General features: G+C 40.8%; 1 protein-coding gene across 2 annotated transcripts; it reads right to left on the bottom strand.

Moving 5' to 3' along the window:
* Positions 1 to 850: 850 nt before the first annotated feature.
* Positions 851 to 18,223, bottom strand: LOC100136665 (elongation of very long chain fatty acids (FEN1/Elo2, SUR4/Elo3, yeast)-like 2). 2 transcript variants are annotated; one of them, XM_036959634.1, is made up of 8 exons: positions 17,972 to 18,223; positions 16,704 to 16,768; positions 16,098 to 16,285; positions 8,247 to 8,324; positions 6,889 to 7,060; positions 3,035 to 3,159; positions 2,576 to 2,710; positions 851 to 2,370 (listed from the first exon to the last, which is right to left on the bottom strand). In XM_036959634.1, the coding sequence occupies exons 2-8, from the start codon at positions 16,759 to 16,761 to the stop codon at positions 2,239 to 2,241; spliced, it is 888 nt and encodes a 295-aa protein (XP_036815529.1). In that variant the 5' UTR covers positions 16,762 to 16,768; positions 17,972 to 18,223; the 3' UTR covers positions 851 to 2,238. The 2 variants fall into 2 exon arrangements, with proteins under 2 accessions (XP_036815529.1, NP_001118108.1); NM_001124636.1 differs by lacking the exon at positions 17,972 to 18,223 and having other exon boundaries at positions 2,239 to 2,370; positions 16,704 to 16,761.
* Between the last annotated feature and the right edge of the window lie 3,004 nt (positions 18,224 to 21,227).

The following is a 21,227-nucleotide window of genomic DNA, read 5'->3' as shown; positions in this document are numbered from 1 at the left end:
CGTTATCAACAAATGAGGCAAAAAGTACAGTAAATGTCAAATGCCCAAAGTCTAATGTAATGTCTGGATTCATATTTGTGTCAACTGTTGTGACCTCACTTTTTGGTCACTTTTTGGTCTTTTTGGTCTAATAATTTTCCCTCGAAACTGTACCCTTTCAATTGCTACCATGGTTATGCACATGATTTTTTGGAATGCATCAACACTATTTTCTCCAACTCTTTAGGGACTATTGTGATGAGTCCAAAAACCACATTTGGAGTGAATATTACTTTTAGTTCATGAGATTTCTTTATGATTATTTTAAGCATTAGCGTTGCATAGTCAAAAAAGTTCATTGTTAATCGTTTCCTTATTTTCTAAGATTTCAATGACAAACTTAACATGCTCCATCATGGTAATGTCTTTGATGACCCTAAACAGTTTCAAGTTCAAGTGAAGAGGGATTTCCTCTCTTAACCAATCCCTTAACGTAGTTTGAGAAAAGCTAAGATATGGGCCTACATACCACATTTGGATAATCTATCCTGACAGACCTTATGGGTCCTTGAGGAAAATTTGTTCAGCATGAGGAAAGACACCTACATACAAGGTCTCTATGTCAAATATGGCTGCAGATATGAGGGTTTAAGTGAGACTGCTTGTAACAGCGCCACATTCAGGCCAATCAGTGCAATTATTTTTCACCACGTTACTTATGGCGTATTTCTGTGTGCCAAATTAGAAAAAAAGTTCCCAATCTATGCTCGAGTTATTTGCCCATGTCAAGGGGGAAAACAAATCTAGGAATAACAATAGGTTTCACAGCTTTTATGTGAACCCCTAATTAACAGTTGTGAAAAAACAAATATTTTTTTAAAAGCCCTTTTATATGTACCAGTCATGTTGTTACACACAAGTTACTACACAAATGCCAAGCTGTCTAAGTTCTACTCCCAAGTTGACCCCAAATGTGAACAATGCCAACATACCTCTGCAACTTGTGAAAATATGTTCTGGTTGTGTGAGTGTCCAAAACTAAAAGGCTATTGGGATGCTATTTCTAATGCAATGTCCAATATAAACACAATAATCTATAAGTCCTGACCCACTAATATCTATCTGGGACAACTGTTGGTAGTTCTGGAATAGCAAAGGTGGAAGCAAATGCCTTGGTTTACGCCTGTCTGATTGCCAGTAACCTGATTTTGACCCAGAGGAAAAAGCCAAACACACCATTTTACAATCAGTGGGTTAATAGTATGTTTGCAAAGTCTCACTTTGGAGAAAATGAAATGTACACAAAGTGGATCCACAACTTTATTTTATAAGACATGGCAAACTTTTCTTTCTTTTGTTGAAACCGAAACCGGTGTCAGATTGATTATGTACCTGAGTTTAGATTTGTACTAGTGTGTATATACTCATGACGGGAACCTCATTAAGAGGATACAAAGAAAAGAAAATCCTTGAGGAACATTGGGAAGGGAGGGTGGGAATGATACGGACACATAGTGTAAAAAAGAAAAAGATCACTATCTATTACTGGTATGTTAGGTAATAATGCTCAGCCATAAGCCAGTTTGTTTTTTATCTTTCCTTTCTTGTATTCAAAGCCATTTTGGAACACTAATCAGTATCTAATTATTTATGTTGATATTGTACAGCTTGTGTATTTTAATGCATTTTTTTGAAGCAACTCTTTTGCATACTTATAAATGATTGTATGACCTTGTGGTCAAATAAAATATATTGAGAGAAAAAAACCCAGATATAGTACCTTTTACAAAACAGAATCCCCAAAATATGTTTTTTTCCCTCATGGACAAGCATGTAGACAAGTGCATATGTTGTGAATTAAAACATAGAAAATAAGTTATTATTTCTGTATGGGTCAAGGTTGATTAAAGCTTTGTCCCCACCACACTGAAGACAGACAAAGTTGAACATCTTGTGCAGCATTAAAAGGAAGTGGGTCTCTGTGGTTACTGTGCTGTAGTTTACTCCCTATGCTATGCTTGTTTAGAAACTCTAATGAACTTTGATTCAATATGAATAATAACAGGTTGCGGTGTGCAAAATGTTAGGAATCTCTTTCAGATAAACATGTCTTGTCTTTTGTGAATTAACTAGCTTAGACTCTTCTAATACATTTCGTCATTAGTAATCCTCATGAAGAAATGTATTATCCCTTCTCTCCTGGCGACATTACATACAGTAGATATGTCTTACAGTTAGGATTGTAACAGTATTCAAGATTCAGTCCCCCCTCACTTTCCTGTGTGTAATGGTTTCCGTGGGTGTCACCCCATTCACATGGCCATTCAATGAAGCAACAGAGCCATTCTGATGATACTCCTTCTTTTGTGAAACAAGGTGTTTCTTGTAAGTCTAAAAACAGAGGGAAGGAGTCAATATATTAGGATGTGCTTCAAATCTGAACCCCCCCCCCCCAAAATGACTGACAACAATGCACTGTTATATTTAACCCCGTCACCATCATGGCAATGTAAAATACTTCATAAGACCATAATTCATTAATAATAATAACAATGACACTATGTCTAATTAATGCAATGGTTTTATATTTGCTCACCTGAATGTAGAAGTTTGAGAAAAGGGCAATAAGTGTGATGACATAGAATATCTGGAAATACAGCCACCCTCTGGGGAAATCACATGGCCAAATGACTGCACATATCGTCTGGGACATGGTCAAAAAGAACTGAATCTAGAGAGTAAATGAGACAAAACTCAAATGACCTGTTTGTAAACTACGTGAATATCAAATACACATGCAGAAATCATCCAAGACAGTTTTGGAACATCTCCAAATACATATTTCTGTAACTCAGTGCACTTAAAAACACTGCTCCATCCATGGAAAACATTGCCATTGCATACAGTGCAGAAGATAATAGGGATCAGAATACACATGCTTTGTTACATTCACGAAGACCCTGAGATTGGATGAACTATACACTGGATGATTACTATGGATGTGAAAGTCCACCTCTGAGGGTTTTAAACAATACATATGGAAATGCAGGCTCACCAGCTGTACTTGTGTGATGTATTTCTTCCACCATAGATAGGGCCGCAAGGCCGGGACAGCAGAGAGCCCATAGTAAGAGTACATCAGGACATGGATGAAGCTGTTCAGGGAGGCACCAAAGTAGGCTGAGGCAGAGACATAAGATAGGGGGTAAATGATTCATCTACATTAGCAGTGTCAGAGACTATGGGGTAGATAATTAATCTACATTAGACATCAATTCATGAGAATTATTGCCATCTCATGCCTGTTTTCTCATTTTCTTTGCATAGGTGATTAATATATTACTATTCTAGGACACTGTTTGCCACAGTGAGAGGGTAAATAAATTACGAGGTGAGGGTACAGTATATCACAGCAAAAACATGCTGTGCAGTCCTGAAATAAAAGTAGGTTCAATTCACACTTAATTCTAACAACGGATCTACTTCACTTGAAGGTTTCTCAATCACAGAATCAAGTCAAGAAAAACATGTAATGAAACACACCCGTATGGCTACTTAGAATAATATACCATGTACAGTGCATTCAGAAAGTATTCAGACACCTTGACTTTTTGCCCATTTTGTTAGGTTACAGCCTTATTCTAAAATGGATTAAATCGTTTTTCCCCCCTCAATCTGCACACAATACCCCATAATGAAAAAGCAAAAACAGGTTTAGACATTTTTGCAAGTTTATAAATAAAAAAATAAAAAACAGAAATATCACATTTACATAAGTATTCAGACCCTTTACTCAGTACTTTGTTGAAGCACCTTTGGCAGCGATTACAGCCTTGAGTCTTCTTGAGTATTACGCTACAAGTTTGGCACACCTGTATTTGGGGAGTTTCTCCCATACTTCTCTGCAGATCCTCTCAAGCTCTGTCAGGTTGGATGGGGAGCGTTGCTGCACAGCTATTTTCAGGTCTCTCCAGAGATGTTTGATCTGATTCAAGTCCGGGCTCTGGCTGGGCCACTCAAGGACATTTAGAGACATGTGCCGAAGCCACTCCTGTGTTGTCTTGGCTGTGTGCTGAGGATCGTTGTCCTGTTGGAAGGTGAACCTTTGCCCCAGTCTGAGGTCCTGAGCACTCTGGAGCAGGTTTTCATCAAGGATCTCTCTGTACTTTGCTCCATTCATCTTTCCCTTGATCCTGACTATTCTCCCAGTCCCTGCTGCTGAAGAACATCACAACAGCATGATGCTGCCACCACCATGCTTCACTGTAGTGATGGTGCCGGGTTTCCTCCAGACGTGACGCTTGGCATTCAGGCCAAAAAGTTAAATATTGGTTCCATCAGACCAGATAATCTTGTTTCTCATGGTCTGAGAGTCTTTAGGTGTCTTTTGGCATACTCCAAGCAGGCTGTTATGTGCCTTTTACTGAGGAGTGGCTTCTGTCTGGCCACCCTACCATAAAGGCCTGATTGGTGGAGTGCTGCTGAGATGCTTGTCCTTCTGTAAGGTTCTCCCATCTCTACAGAGGCACTCTGGAGCTCTGTCAGTTACCATTGGGTTCTTGGTCACCTCCCTGACCAAGGCCCTTCTCCCCCGATTCCTCAGTTTGGCTGGGCAGACAGCTCTAGGAAGAGTCTTGGTGGTTCCAAACTTCTTCCATTTAAGAATGATGGAGGCCACTATGTTCTTGGGGACCTTCAATGCTGCAGAAATGTTTTTCGTACCCTTGCCCAGATCTGTGCCTTCAACCTAATGGCTTGGTTTTTGCTCTGACATTCATTGTCAACTGTGGGAACTTATATAGACAGGTGTGCCCCTTTCCAAATCATGTCCAATCAATTGAATTTACCACAGGTGGACTCCAATCAAATTGTAGAAACATCTCAAGGATGATCAATGGAAACAGGATGCACCGGAGCTGAATTTCGAATTTCATGGCAAAGGGTCTGAATACTTATGTAAATTTGCTAACATTTCTATAAAACATGTTTTCTTTTTTTTTAAGGGGTATTTTGTGTAGATTGATAAGGAGATATATACAGTGCCTTGCGAAAGTATTCGGCCCCCTTGAACTTTGCGACCTTTTGCCACATTTCAGGCTTCAAACAAAGATTTAAAACTGTATTTTTTTGTGAAGAATCAACAACAAGTGGGACACAATCGTGAGGTGGAACGACATTTATTGGATATTTCAAACTTTTTTAACAAATCAAAAACTGAAAAACTGGGCGTGCAAAATTATTCAGCCCCTTTACTTTCAGTGCAGCAAACTCTCTCCAGAAGTTCAGTGAGGATCTCTGAATGATCCAATGTTGACCTAAATGACTAATGATGATAAATACAATCCACCTGTGTGTAATCAAGTCTCCGTATAAATGCACCTGCACTGTGATAGTCTCAGAGGTCCGTTAAAAGCGCAGAGAGCATCATGAAGAACAAGGAACACACCAGGCAGGTCAGAGATACTGTTGTGAAGAAGTTTAAAGCCGGATTTGGATACAAAAATATTTCCCAAGCTTTAAACATCCCAAGGAGCACTGTGCAAGCGATAATATTGAAATGGAAGGAGTATCAGACCACTGCAAATCTACCAAGACCTGGCCGTCCCTCTAAACTTTCAGCTCATACAAGGAGAAGACTGATCAGAGATGCAGCCAAGAGGCCCATGATCACTCTGGATGAACTGCAGAGATCTACAGCTGAGGTGGGAGACTCTGTCCATAGGACAACAATCAGTCGTATATTGCACAAATTTGGCCTTTATGGAAGAGTGGCAAGAAGAAAGCCATTTCTTAAAGATATCCATAAAAAGTGTTGTTTAAAGTTTGCCACAAGCCACCTGGGAGACACACCAAACATGTGGAAGAAGGTGCTCTGGTCAGATGAAACCAAAATTGAACTTTTTGGCAACAATGCAAAACGTTATGTTTGGCGTAAAAGCAACACAGCTGAACACACCATCCCCACTGTCAAACATGGTGGTGGCAGCATCATGGTTTGGGCCAGCTTTTCTTCAGCAGGGACAGGGAAGATGGGTAAAATTGATGGGAAGATGGATGGAGCCAAATACAGGACCATTCTGGAAGAAAACCTGATGGAGTCTGCAAAAGACCTGAGACTGGGACGGAGATTTGTCTTCCAACAAGACAATGATCCAAAACATAAAGCAAAATATACAATGGAATGGTTCAAAAATAAACATATCCAGGTGTTAGAATGGCCAAGTCAAAGTCCAGACCTGAATCCAATCGAGAATCTGTGGAAAGAACTGAAAACTGCTGTTCACAAATGCTCTCCATCCAACCTCACTTAGCTCGAGCTGTTTTGCAAGGAGGAATGGGAAAACATTTCAGTCTCTCGATGTGCAAAACTGATAGAGACATACCCCAAGCGACTTACAGCTGTAATCGCAGCAAAAGGTGGCGCTACAAAGTATTAACTTAAGGGGGCTGAATAATTTTGCACGCCCAATTTTTAAGTTTTTGATTTGTTAAAAAAGTTTGAAATATCCAATAAATGTCGTTCCACTTCATGATTGTGTCCCACTTGTTGTTGATTCTTCACAAAAAAATACAGTTTTATATCTTTATGTTTGAAACCTGAAATGTGGCAAAAGGTCGCAAAGTTCAAGGGGGCCGAATACTTTCGCAAGGCACTGTATATATGTTTTTATCCATTGTAGAATAAGCCTGTAATGTAACAAAATGTGGAAAAAGTCAAGGGGTCTGAATGCACTTTATATACTATATATATGCTACTTGTCCAAGCCTATTTCAGGAATTGTGTAGAAAAGGTTCACCTAAAGCTCAGTGGATTTGACTTTAGTGGTTCTGAATGATTCATTGTGTAAACTGACTTGCTTATTCCACTGTGTTGAGGATAGAAGAGGAATATTGTGTTAGAACACTCACAGTGACCACAGGGCACCCAGTTCATGACGAACCACCAGATGTTGAGCATGCTAGCATGGTGGTAGATGTGCAGAAACGTGATTTGATGGTTGTTCTTCCGCAGGATGAAGAAGAAGGTATCCATAAACTCTATGAGCTTGGAGAAGTAGTACCACCACAGCACATTTATGATCTGAAATGAGAAAAAAAGCGAAGAATAAGGAGTCAAGCTTTCAGCCAATACAATACTTTTTCTAGTCGTTCACTTTCCTGCAAGGATATACTCAATACTCATACATTTCCAGTTTTATATTTCACCCTATGAGGAATGGCCAGTGATAATCATTTGACCAGTTGTGTTGAGGGACAAAAAATGGTCATCTGTACTGAAATAATCTTGAAATCTCTATTAAGGACACAAATAAAAATATGATCATCCACTGCTGTGACGGCAGGGACACTTTTACAAGTTTTAAATCACTGTAGAACAGGGATTCTTAAACTTTATCAGTTCGAGACCCAAATGAGAAATTAACCGTCCTCCCGTGACCCAAATCGTCCTCCAACAACCCAAATTAAGAAGAAATAGTGTGTGATTATATATGTATTCTCATAAATCACAACCCACTTCCCACAAACTCAGGGCCCACTTTGGGTCCCGACCCATAGTTTAAGAAACCCTGCTGTAGAACTGCAATCCAATCACACATTTCACTACTGATGACAGCAGCACAGATTAAATAGATGGGAAGCCACAGGGTCAGACAGCCAACTGGGCAAAAACTGGTTGAATCAACTTTGTCTCCATGTCATTTCAACCAAAAAAATCTATGTGATAATGTTGAATCAATGTGGAAAACTGAATGGATTTGCAAAAAGTCATCAACGTAAGGGCTTTTCATATTTTTTTAACCAACTTTTGACCTAAATCCCATGACATGGTGACATTTGTTGGTGATTTCACACTGAATTCGCGTTAGTTGACAACCAAAAGTAAATCAAAACTAGACGAACTGATGTCTGTGCCCAGTTGGTTATCTGTTAGAATTTGCAGGTACTGGCTGAGGTGAAATGTACACGTAGAATTGGAAGCCACCAGGACAAGAAAATATCAATAAAAGTAGCTCAGTACATATTGATCTGGTAATTAGTTTGTCTTTGAAGTTTGTTGTCAAGCTATTATTTGCATCTCTGGTAGTGAGCCAAAGGGTATGGAAATATCACGAAGAGAATGAACGAAAGGGTGAAGTCAAGCTGGTGTCTGGTGACAATGCATTTTTCACCTCACATACTATACACATTTTGAATCTAACAGATTGTTTTATATTAAATTCTATATAATGTGAACAGAGTGGTTACATAGAATGAGACTGCTTTACCTTGGTATCGGTTTCTCCTGCACTGTGTGTGTCTTGGCAAAAGAAGTTATAATCCCCGTGCCACACAGCAGACACCATCTGGGGACAGAGAACAAGGTGATTTAGAAAAACCTAGATCGTCATGTCTTTGGCATCTTCACACAGCTTGAATCACATTAATACCTTACTGCCCTTGTATTGTAATATCACATTTATTTCATTCTTGTATTGCAAGTGTCATAAGATTTTTTTAAACAACAAAAAAAAAAAACTTGCGACATCAATTTGCTTTCTCCCATTCAAAATCTGATAGTAAACCTGTTAGAATTTACATTGGAATTTAGGATGATAGCTTCGCATACTTGCTGCAGGCGTGGACAGTGGGCAATATTATATCCGTGAGTCATTTTGTGTCTCCTCCTCTCCATTTTAGTCTCATTTACCAGAGAGAATATCAGTACCCTTTTTGTTACCACTGCAACATTGTGACTGCATTGTTTATTGTTGTTGAGCAGACCAGTGATTCCACAGTTTCTAAATGGAGGCCTTGTTCACACATTTCATCTCATTTGGGATGGATGGAAATGGCTCTGCCTTTATCCACCACTGCCTTGAATAACTGACAAAAACAAAGGGCTAAATGTAACGAATTTAAAGTCCAGATTCAGGTTCAGCTTAAAGTGTATTATTTTAGCTGTGTTATGTGCTCAAACTCCAAGCACTACTCAGGGACAGAATTACCCCCCCCTTTTTATGTTGTACTGAATAAAACATTTTCTGAAGAACATTAATCTTTCCCACAGGATTTTAGTGCATTTGAATCGAGACAGGACCCAGTCCAGAACAGGACGGTAAAAAAGCAGGGCAAAGCAGAGAGCTAATTATGTTGATGACTTCGAGGCAAACAGTGATATTATCCGATGATTGCGGCACCAGGAGAGTGACTGCCCTGTATGTGCCCATGGGGATGAAAGTAGAATAAGGACAGGCCTGTGATTGGCAAATGTTGTGCTCCACTACTCAACTGGGTAATCTCGTACATGCAGAGGACACATCAAGTAACACAAAAGTCTCAACACAGACACTAATCACTTCAACAATGACATTGTTATGTCTGCTGTTGTTTTAAATGTAATGCTGCATGCCCACTTTTACTATGTTAGCAAAACCATTATTCACAACAATATACTGCAGACTAGGATATTTTTCCTTGACTTATAATACACCATTTATCAGTACTACACTAATACTAAATCTTCTTTATTCTTACCATGTAATTCAAAACGAAGGATATATGGGGTAAATGTCCATATACAGTACCAGTCAAAAGTTTGGACACCTGCCCATTCAAGCATTTTTCTTTGTTTTTACTATTTACTACATTCACTAATGGTGAAGACATCACAAATATGAACTAACACAAATAGAATAATGTAGTAATCAAAAAAAGTGTTAAACAAATGTTATTTTTATACTTTAGATTCATAGGGCGGCGCACAATTGACCCAGTGTCATCCGGGTTTGGCCAGGGACGGCCGTCATTGTCAATAACAATTGGTTCTTAACTGACTTGCCTGTTAAATAAAATGTTAAATTCTTCAAAGTAGCCACCCTTTGCCTTGATGACAGCTTTGCACACTCTTGGCACTCTCTCAACCAGCTTCACCTGGAAGGCTATTCCAACAGTCTTGAGGGAGTTCCCACATATATTGAGCACTTGTTGTCTGCTTTTCCTTCACTCTGCGGTCAAACTCATCCCAAACCATCTCAATTGGGTTGAGGTCAGGTGATTGTGGAGGCCAGGTCCTCTGATGGAGCACTGCATCACTCTCCGTCTTGGTCAAATAGCCACTACACAGACTGGAGGTGTTGGGTCATTGTCCTGCTGAAAAACAAATGATAGTGGGACTAAGTGCAAACTAGATGGGATGGCGTATCACTGCAGAATGCTGTGGTAGCCATGCTGGATAAGTGTGCCTTGGATTCAAAATAAATCACTGACAGTGTCACCAGAAAATCACCCCCACACCATCACACCTCCTCCATGCTTCACGGTGGAAACCACACACGTGGAGATCATCCATTCACCTACTCTGCGTCTCACAAAGACAAGTTGGTTGGAACCAAAAATCTCAAATTTGGACTCAGACAAAAGGACAGATTTCCACCAGTCTAATGTCCATTGCTTGTGTTTCTTGTCCCAAGCAAGTATCCTTAGTATTGTTGTCCTTTAGTAATGGTTTCTTTGCAGCAATTCTACCATGAAGGCCTGATTCACGCAGTCTCCTCTGAATGGTGTTGAGATGGGTCTGTTACTTGAACTCTGGGAAGCATTTATTTGGGTTGCAATTTCTGAGGCTGGTAACTCTAATGAACGTATCCTCTGCAGCAGATGTAAATGGGTCTCCCTTTCCTGTGGCGGTCCTCATGAGAGCCAGTTTCATCATAGCGCTTGGTGGTTTTTGGGACTGCACTTGAAGAAACTTAAAGTAATGACTGTTGTTGCTCTTTGCTTATTTGAGCAGTTCTTGCCATAATATGGATTTGGTCTTTTACCAGATAGGGCTACCTTGTCACAACACAACTGATTGGCTCAAACGCATTAAGAAGGAAAGAAATTCCACAAATTAACAAGGCACACCAGTTAATTGAAACGCATTCTAGGTGACTGCCTCATGAAGCTGGTTGAGAGAATTCCAAGAGTGTGCAAAGCTGTCATCAAGGCAAAGGGTGGCTACATTGAAGAATCTCAAATATGTTTTGATTTGTTTAACACATGATTCAATGTGTTATTTCCTAGTTTTGATGTCTTCACTATTATTCTCTCTTTATGTGTATTCAGACCTTGAAGTTAAGCATGATGATGGCATTCTAATTACCGGCTATTCGTTTGGGGTGGAGATCGATTTCATGAAGTTTTTTTTTTTTTTTTTCACCATTATTTAACCAGGTAGGCCAGCTGAGAACAAGCTTTCATTTACAACTGCGACCTGGCCAAGATAGAGCAAAGCAGTGCAACACAAAGAACACAGAAGGAGTGTTGTATGGCATTGAAGCTCATCTGGAGGTTTGTTAACACAGTATCCAAAGAAGAGGTGGATCAGAGAATCACCAGCAGCAAGAGCGACATCAATGATATTTTCAGAGAAAAGAGTCAGCCCGAGAATTGATCCCTGTGGCTCCCCCATAGAGACTGCTAAAGGTCCGGACAACAGGCCCTCCGATTTGACACACTGAATTCTGTCTGAGAAGTAGTTGGTGAACCAGTCGAGGCAGTCATTTGAGAAGCCAAGGCTATTGAGTCTGCAGATAAGAATACGGTGATTGACAGAGTCGAAAGCCTTGGCCAGGTCGATGAAGACGGCTGCACAGTACCGTCTTCTATCGATGGCGGTTATGATATCGTTTAGGACCATGAGCGTGGCTGAGGTGCACTCATGACCAGCTCGGAAACCAGATTTGCATAGCGGAGAAGGTACAGTGGGATTCGAAATGGTCGGTGATCTGTTTGTTAACTTGGCTTTCGAATACCTTAGAAAAGCAGGGTAGGATAGATATGGGTCTGTAACAGTTTGGGTTTCGAGTGTCACCCCCTTTGAAGAGGGGGATGACCGCGGCAGCTTTCCAATCTTTAGGGATCTCAGACGATACGAAAGAGAGGTTGAATAGGCTAGTAATAGGGGTTGCAACAATTGCGGCAGATCATTTTAGAAAGAGAGGGTCCAGATTGTCTAACCCGGCTGATTTATAGGGGTCCAGATTTTACAGCTCTTTCAGAACATCAGCTATCTGATGGATTGGGATGAAGGAGAAACGGGGGAGGCTTGGGCAAGTTGCTGTTGACCAGTGTAGAGGTAGCCAGGTGGAAAGCATGATCAGCCAAAATTCTTGATTATCGTAGATTTATCGGTGGTGACAGTGTTTCCTAGCCTCAGTGCAGTGTGCAGCTGGGAGGAGGTGCTCTTATTCTCCATGGACTTTACAGTGTCCCAGAACTTTTTGGAGTTTGTGCTACAGGATGTAAATTTCTGTTTGAAAAAGCTAGCCTTTGCTTTCCTAACTGCCTGTGTATATTTGTTCCTAACTTCCCTGAAAAGTTTCATATCGCGGGGGATATTCGATTCTAATGCAGTAAGCCACAGGATGTTTTTGTGCTGGTCAAGGGCAGTCAGGTCTGGAGTGAACCAAGGGTTCTTAGTTCTGCATTTTTTGAATGGGGCGTGCTTGTTTAAGATGGTGAGGAAAGCACTTTTAAAGAGCAACCAGGCATCCTCTACTGACGGAATGAGGTCAATATCCTTACAGGATACCCGGGCCAGGTTGATTAGAAAGGCCTGTTCGCTGAAGTGCTTTAGGGAGCGTTTGACAGTGATGAGGGGTGGTCGTTTGACCACGGACCCATTATGGACGCAGGCAATGAGTGATAGCTGAGATCCTGGTAGAAGACAGCAGAGATGCATTTAGAGGGCAGGTTGGTCAGGATGATATCGATGAGGGTGCCCGTGTTTATGGATTTAGGGTTGTACCTGGTAGGTTCCATGATCATTTGTGTGTGATTGAGGGCATCTCGCTTAGATTGTAGGACGGCCGAGTTTAGGTCATCTAACAGTACGAACTCTGAAGATAAACGGGGGACAATTAAATTCACATATGGTGTGCAGGGCACAGCTTGGGGCTGAGGGGGGTCTATAACAAGTTGCAACAGTGAGAGACTTATTTCTGGAAAGGTGGATTTTTAAAAGTAGTAGCTCAAACTTTTTTGGGCACAGACCTCGATAGCATGACAGAACTCTGCAGGCTAACTCCACCCCCTTTGGCAGTTCTATCTTGGTGGAAAATGTTGTAGTTGAGGATGGAAATTTCAGAATTTTTGGTGGCCTTCCTAAGCCAGGATTCAGACATGGCTAGGACATCAGTGTTGGTGCAGTGTGCTAAAGCAGTGAATAAAACTTAGGGAAGAGGCTTCTGATGTTAACATGCATGAAACCACGGCTTTTACGGTTACAGAAGTCAACAAATGATAGCGCCTGGGGGATAGGAATGGAACTGGGGGCTACAGGGCCTGGGTTAACCTCTACATCACCTGAGGAACAGAGGAGGAGTAGGATAAGGCTAAAGGCTATAAGAAATGGTTGTCTAGTGCGTTGGGGACAGGGACTAAAGGGAGCATATTTCTGGGCGTGGTAGAATAGATTCAAGGCGTAATGTACAGACAAGGATATGGTAGAATGTGAGTACAGTGGAGGTAAACCTAGGCGTTGAGTGACGATGAGAGAGGTTTCATCTCTGGAGGGACAAGTGTGTGGTGGAGGTGTGTCTACAGATTTGCAGTATTATGTCCTTGACTTAATTCCCTAATTAAGTCCACTACCTTTACAATAAAAAAAACACGAATAAGGTCCAGCAACCTGTCGGTTCCAAGTGGAAAAAGCATGTACTTTATTTCTCCCGATAGGAATAACACCATTCTTCATGCACTGTAATTTACATTTTGATACGAGTTGTTAAATTAGTAATCCATTTGGATAAGGGAATTGAAAATCAAATAAAACATTTAATGACATTAACATTAATTGACACTAATTCAATTGCTCTGGAGCTGAGTGCAGACCAACCCATAACAGTTTGAACCCGACGCATTGCGCAATACTTTGCCGTGTCATCACACAGATCAATGGTTAGTGCAGGCAATAGACGAGAGTATAGCCTACTATTGTATACTATTTTTTCTATTATAATTCTGTCAAATCAAATGTTATTTTTCACATGTGCCGAATACAACTGGTGCAGACTTTACAGTGAAACGCTTGCTTACGAGCCTTTCCCAACAACGCAGAGTTTAAAAATACAAATAATAACACAAGAAGAATAAATCTACACAAGAATGGAGCTTTCAACAGGGAGTACCAGATCAATGTGCAGAGGTATGAGGTATCTGAAGTAGATACTGTATGTACATGAAGGAAGGGTAAAGTGACTAGGCATCAGAATAGATAATAATAAGAGTAAAATAAAGAACTGAGTAGCAGCAGCAAATTATGAGTGTAAAAGTGCATGTGTGTGTAATGTGTATGTATGTATGTATGTATGTATGTGTGTTTTTGGTGTGTCTGTGCATGTTATGTGTGTGTGTGTATGTGAATGTGTGTGGGTGAATGTAAACTAACCGTCCAAAATTACCATGGGTTGAAAAACTGAATGTGACCATTTTCAGAATGAATCGAACCAGTTCTTTCTTTTTGTGTGTACAGGCTCTCCAAATGCATTTTTTTATGATTCATAAATACTTTCCTAACCCTAAATAATCTACAAAATCAGAATATTTTTAAATCTACCAATTGTTTCTGAAACTGAGACAAATATGCATACATTTAGATGGCTTTCTCTCATTGTTGCCTAATATTCTGAACCCGTTCTCTCTATATATTCTAGTGAGTCTGTTGACAAAATTGTAAAAAGGTACACCGTATTTAAAGGAATAACTTAAGATAAATGTACTGAAAACCCTATTGAATGAAAACTCCACAACAAAATCTGTTGGCCAGCAAGTTGGAGGGTTTTCAGCGGTTTAATAAAATGTATTCACAGCGTACAAGGTAGCCACACCTGCAGAATGAGTTACGCGACTGAATAAGGTAAGTCTGAAAACCAAAAATACTGAGAAAGCATAAGAAAGGCGTGCGTAGGAAAGGCGCACATTTCCTAAGTCTGAATCAGCCCCTTGGTTGTTTGCTATTCAGTATGGTTATTTTAAAAAACATCACATTGTGAAAATGCTATTTCTAAGTGCCAGGTGACAACAACAAGCAACGACTTAGTATTTTCGATTTTTTTTCGTGGTATCCAATGGGTAGCTACAGTGCGTCCTCCGAAACACAACCCAACCAAGCCGCACTGCTTTTTGACATGATGCCCACTTAACCCAGAAGCCAGCTAAACATGTGACGGAGGAAACACTGTGCCCTTGGCGACCGTGTCAGCGTGCACCGCGCCCATCCCGCCAATGGGGCAAGGACATCCCTGCTGGCCAAACCCTCCCCTAAACCGGACGACGCTGGGACAATTGTGCGCCGCCCCATGGGTCTCCCGGTCGCGGCCGGCTGCGACAGAGCCTGGACTCGAACCCAGAATCTCTAGTGGCATAGCTAGAACTGTGATGCAGTGGCTTAGACCACTGCGCCACTCAGGACGCCTTACTACTTCGGATTTAAATTGGGTGGCATTGATTTCAGAGGACTAAAAGCAGGGGTAATGTCAGAATCAGCAAGATTAATTATTTACACAGCATGGGCACAGCCAATCTTTTTACGTAATGCAAATCAAATTGGGCCAATTTGGCCACGGTGGTATGAACGGAAAAGACTTTAGACTTACAGGTGGAGAACAGACTTTGTCCCTCATTTGTATAACTACAGGGCATTCGGAAAGTATTCAGACCCATGTACTTTTTCCACATTTTGTTAGGTTACATCCTTATTCCCCCCCCCCCCCCCCCCCCCCCAACTTCAACTTTCTAATAATAGCAGCAGGTTTTCAGAAACAATTGAGGGCTGTGTTGATGTTGGGTGAGAGATTTGTTTGTGTTAACAATGATCCTGTCAGAGACCAGCTGTGCCCCACTCACTCCCCCACAAGCATTGTCTTCTGGGGTGGCTTCAGTGCAAGACACCATTTTTGTCTAATCAGAATCACAATTTCCCTAATCCTCACAGAATCCTTCAACAAAATTAGCCAAATAAAACAATCATTTAGACACGCCTACCAGTCACCCGATCCTCTCACTTCCCCTTATCCGCCTGCAGTGTTGCACTGCGATGATACCAACACCTCCTTCGGATGTCTATCAGTTCAGATCAGGAGTAGCCTGCCTACCTCATAGAACATATAGAAGGACAAGATCGTGAGGCCCAGATTGTAGACCAAGAGGAGACCCCGGCAAGACACCGGCTGTCTGTGTCTCATGTACTTGGGCCCCATCCATACGATCAGCAGGTACATGACTGTTAGTGCAAAGGTTGGAGGGTAGTTGTCCAGAAGCAGCCATCCCTGTACCCGCTCATCTGAAATACATGGACAGAACAACCTGATCTAACAGTGTAAGATGCTTCTTCTTTTCTGCACGCTATTCCCATATTTACTGTATTTCCTTTCCAGTGAGATAGAGAGCATAGAGAGGGGTAGTTACATTGCAGGACAGGCATATTGGTTGAAGGGGGTAAAAGGATACAATACAGTTTGAGTGAGAATTGGCTGTGACTACAAAGCATGTTTGTTTAACTCCAGGAAAGGTTGCGCTAGAATCATAAAGGTGCAAAAAGACCTGGTGTATTCCACTGCATGTATTAACACACAATGCAAACATTTCGTGAGGAGATATAGTGTCATAATTAATTGTATGTTAATAATTAAGCATTTATTCATATGATAATTCCTAAACTGTAATTTAAAATCGCGTAATGAAACAGTAATAACACTTACCTCTGGGACCCATCCATGAGTCTATGTACATGTTTAGTTTATAATTAAAAGTCTCCATTTCTGACCTAAATAGACAGATGAAAGAGGAGAGAGTACCAAGTCACACATTGCAGCTCATCACCAGAGCCATAGTTATACATTCTGAAAGACCTGAAATGTGTGGTAAACTATCACTTCGGTATAAATAAAATACCATATTCAAGCAGCACTGCTGGAATGTGACTGAGTAAATCAGCTTAACTGTGTTGACAAAATATGTTTCTCTTAAATTACACACAGCATCTTACGGGAAATCAAAGCTTGGTTCATTGTAGATGTACGATCATTTGGCACAACCAACTTTGGACTGAAAGAACACGCAAAGATGCCAGTCTGCTTTCTGCTTAGGCAAGCTATAAAGTCCATTTCAGAAGGTTAAGATTTAAGCGATAGTCCGACTACGGGCCCAATGCAATTGGCAGTCAATGTGACAAAAGTGTAATGCATTGCCATTCATAAGAAGATAACGTCAAGTTCATCAAAGGCTATAGAATCTGGTTACTTCTTGACCACTCTTAGATATTTTTCATCATTCGGATATTTCCTTTATAATTATTATGGTGCTGAAGTAGCTGTTCAAGCAGTCCCAAACGGATACAAATACAAACATCAACATTTAAATTACTCTTGCAAGGTAATTTATGGGTCAATAGAGGTTAATAATGACCTCTCTTCATTGTAAGTGATACTTGTAGTTATTACTGACTTGTCTCCAAATGTTGTAATTTAATCTAAACAGCACCTAAACATCTTGTATAAAGTTCGCTAATAAAATCAAAGCAAAAAGTAAATAAAACAGAGAGCATCATAGCCTAATAGCGCATCAACTTATTATAGCAGGAAAGTTGGATAGCCTATGTCTGCTGTGCTGGATCAGGATGTAGTTTACCATAACCTCAATACTTTTTAAATGTAGCCGTGTAGCCAAAGCCTGTATTACTATTACAATGTTGTCGTTAACAAAAAGTACAATTTTGTCTAAATCAGCTACCCAAATCCGGACACATATGGCAAATAACAATCGCAATCGTTCGCATCAGAGGCCACCGACTAATCATCAATTGTTTTACATAGCCTAGCTAGAGGACCTAGTTGGCGAGACATGAACTATGAAACCGCTTCTTAAATTATATTATCAAATGTATCAATTATGTAAATATTGTTAGCATATCCACAACTCAATGAAAACGAAGACCATTCCAAACCACATTCTAGCTCATTAAACGTACCCCTGGAAGATGCGTAGCCTTGGCTGACGGGTCCCTAAGCACAAATGTGGAGCCTCGTCAGTCAGTGAAACAGCGGGTGAAACACAGGGCGCGTCAAGCAGATCACTTTTGTCAGGTCAACGCCTTGTGAGGTGTGTTGCATTGTGGGAATAAAACATTTCCGATTTCCGACTACAGATGACGACAGCATGAACTTTACAAAAACCATGTGATCAAAGGTCATGAAGTTATGACTTCAGTCGACTGCACATTTCTGCAGTTGCTCTTCACCACTTTATCATGCAGTCATCACCTGCATTATGGGAGGCTCTATTGTCAACCAATCATTAGGGTGTTCTTTTTTGACCCATGCAAGACTTGACTGAAACAGGAACTAACTTTGCCGCAATTCATGCATAGAGTGGATATGTACAATTGAATATGACATTTGACGCTCAATTCAATTCCAAGGGATTTATTGGCATGGGAAACATGTTTACATTGCCAAAGCAAGTGGAATAGATAATAAACAAAAGTGAAATAAACTATCTGAAATCAACAGTAAACATTACACTCACAAAAGTGTCAAAAGAATAGAGACATGTCAAATGTTACATTACTGGCAAATAATTGAAGTACAAAAGGGAAAACAAATTGACAGACTCTCAGTCTCTCTCACACCAAATTAATAGTACAATGTACACGCATACACTCGCCAGCCAATTTATTAGCTACACCACCAATTTCACAAAAATGTATGGCTCCTACAGACAGTGGGTCACATGGCCATGGCTTGCTATATAAAGCGGGCAGGCAAGCATCAAGGCATTCAGTTACTGTTCGATTGAAGTTAAAAGGGGCAAAACAAGTGACCTAAACAACTTTGAGCGTGGTATGATCGTTGGTGACGGGCGCGCCGGATCCAGTATCTCAGAAACGACCGCCCTCCTGGGATTTTCATGGCTTGGGTTTACTGTCTTGGGTTTACTGAGAATGGAGCAACAAACAAAAAGCATCCAGTCAGTGGCAATCCTGTAAGCGAAAACAGCTTGTTGATGAGAAAGGTCGAAGAAGAATGGCAAGAATCGTGGAAGCTAACAGGTGGGCCATAAACAGACAATTAACGGCGCGGTACAACAGTGGTGTGCAGAACGGCATCTCAGAACGCACAACTCGTCGATCCTTGTCACGGATGGGCTGTTGCAGCAGACGACCACACCGGGTTCCACTCCTATCAGCTAAAAACAAGAAGAAGCGGCTACAGTGGGCACATGATCACCAACACTGGACAATTGAGGAGCGGAAAAACATTGCCTGGAACATGGCAGCGAGTTCAGTTAATTTGAGTGGCCTGCTCAATCCCCAGACCTCAACCCATGTTTGGGATGAGATGGAACACATTGTTTGCTGCATGAACGTACCGCTCTCCAATCTGCAAAAACTGTGTGATGCCATCACGTCAGGAGGCAAAGAACTAGATGGGTGTACCTAATAAACTGTCCAGTGAGTGTATATTTACAGTTTGTGAGTGTGTGATATGGGGGTTGGAGACATGTTTATTTAGACATTACAAAGAAAACATTTTATAAACAATGGCAACACTGCTATGCAATGTTCCTTCTAAAAAAAATGAGGCACTGAGCAAATTTCAGGTCTGCTGAGCGCAAACTTGAACATTGAAAATTCTGTGCAACTTCCAGCGCACGTTTACTGTGAACAGTTAGTTTCAGACAGTGGTCTAGTAGGCTACTGTGGCTATTTCATCATAATGTAGGCCTACCAGAGAGGCCTACCATCAAAAACTACAGAGAAAATCCCATAACATTTTAACATGGACATAGTTGTTCTATAGTTCAGCCTACAGTAGCAGCCAATGTGTGGTGTTCAATTTAGGTCTACATTCCATGAGACTTTTGAAAAAAAACATGCAGGGCTTGACATTAACCTGTTCATCCACTTCTCCTCCAGACAAGGAGGAGACTGAAAATGTTGTTGTGGTGTTTGATAGAAGAAATAACTTCACAAAATAAAATGTGTTATTATTCCCATAGCATTGTCAGACAAATTAGCCTATTTAATTAACTTAATTTATTCAAGCATGTCTCAAAATACAACACTGCCACTTTAAGACAAAAAAGCAATTTACCCCACTCTTTCAAAGATGTCTAGAAATGTACATGTTTTGTGCTCTTGTAGGAAACAATATCTGCCCCATTGCTCACCACAAATGATCTATAACTGGACTAATAACTCACTAACTATCAAAGGATATGAACAAATGTGCCCACATGGCTACATGCAGCTCTCACTTTGATCTCAAAACAAGCCATCTACTCACTACCTCTCATGCAGTAAAGGAAGTACAGTTGAAATTGAATGGCACAGATCGATCTATGGCAATGGCCTATTTGCATATAGGCCTACTAAAGCTCTGATTGGTTATGCCGCACCGGTTTGTGTGTAGAGTATGGGCTGAGTCGTGTGTGTCAATCTAGTAGAATCCTACTCCGATCCATTCTGCCTACATCATCTCTTGCATAGTTAGTTTTGCATAGTTCATTTTGTGTATGTATGTTGCATTAAAATTGGCTATTGTTGCGTTGATTCAATCACAAATCCTACTGTAAAGTGAAATGTTGATTGTGTTAAGGGAGAAAACTAGAAAGTTGAGTGAACTTCAAGCTATGCTTCTCTGCACAGGCTGATATGTATTCTGCACGCAGTCCAGGGGGAACAATGCCAGTTTAGAGGGAACATTGCTGCCATGTTGCACTGCGCCTTGCTGTTGGAAAACCTACTTTCGACTGTGGCAGATGCACCTGCTATGATTTCACTCCTCGATTTTCGTCTGCAGTCTGTTGCTTTCGCCTTACTCTAACGAGCCTATGTTTTTTTTGTCCATTACCTATGTGCAATGCAAGGAAGTGAAGACTCTTCCATCACAAACGGAATCTCTTCGCCAAACCCCTTCCCACCTTCCGCGAATTTCACCAGTGTTTATAATGGCCAAAAAGCAATTTTTTGTTTTCAGGAATTTTAGAATACAGCCAATTTTGACTTTGTGGCTGATGAATCGAATGGAAACCATGTATCATCTGCACATGGGTTTGAAAATCACCGCACCAGTTTAAACACTGCCTAATCCTAATTCTTCCAAATACTCGATGACGAAAATCACACATAATTCTACATTACCAACGGCAGATTCTCACCGTGTCAACTGTCGACGAGAATCTGACCACGAGAAATTAGCCAGAAAGTGATTTCCCCATCTGCT

The sequence above is a fragment of the Oncorhynchus mykiss genome, chromosome 23 (assembly GCF_013265735.2).
Source record: "Oncorhynchus mykiss isolate Arlee chromosome 23, USDA_OmykA_1.1, whole genome shotgun sequence".
Taxonomy (NCBI): Eukaryota; Metazoa; Chordata; class Actinopteri; order Salmoniformes; family Salmonidae; genus Oncorhynchus; species Oncorhynchus mykiss.
The sequence above is the reverse complement of the archived record's forward strand: the minus strand, read 5'-3'. Positions and strand labels throughout refer to the sequence as shown.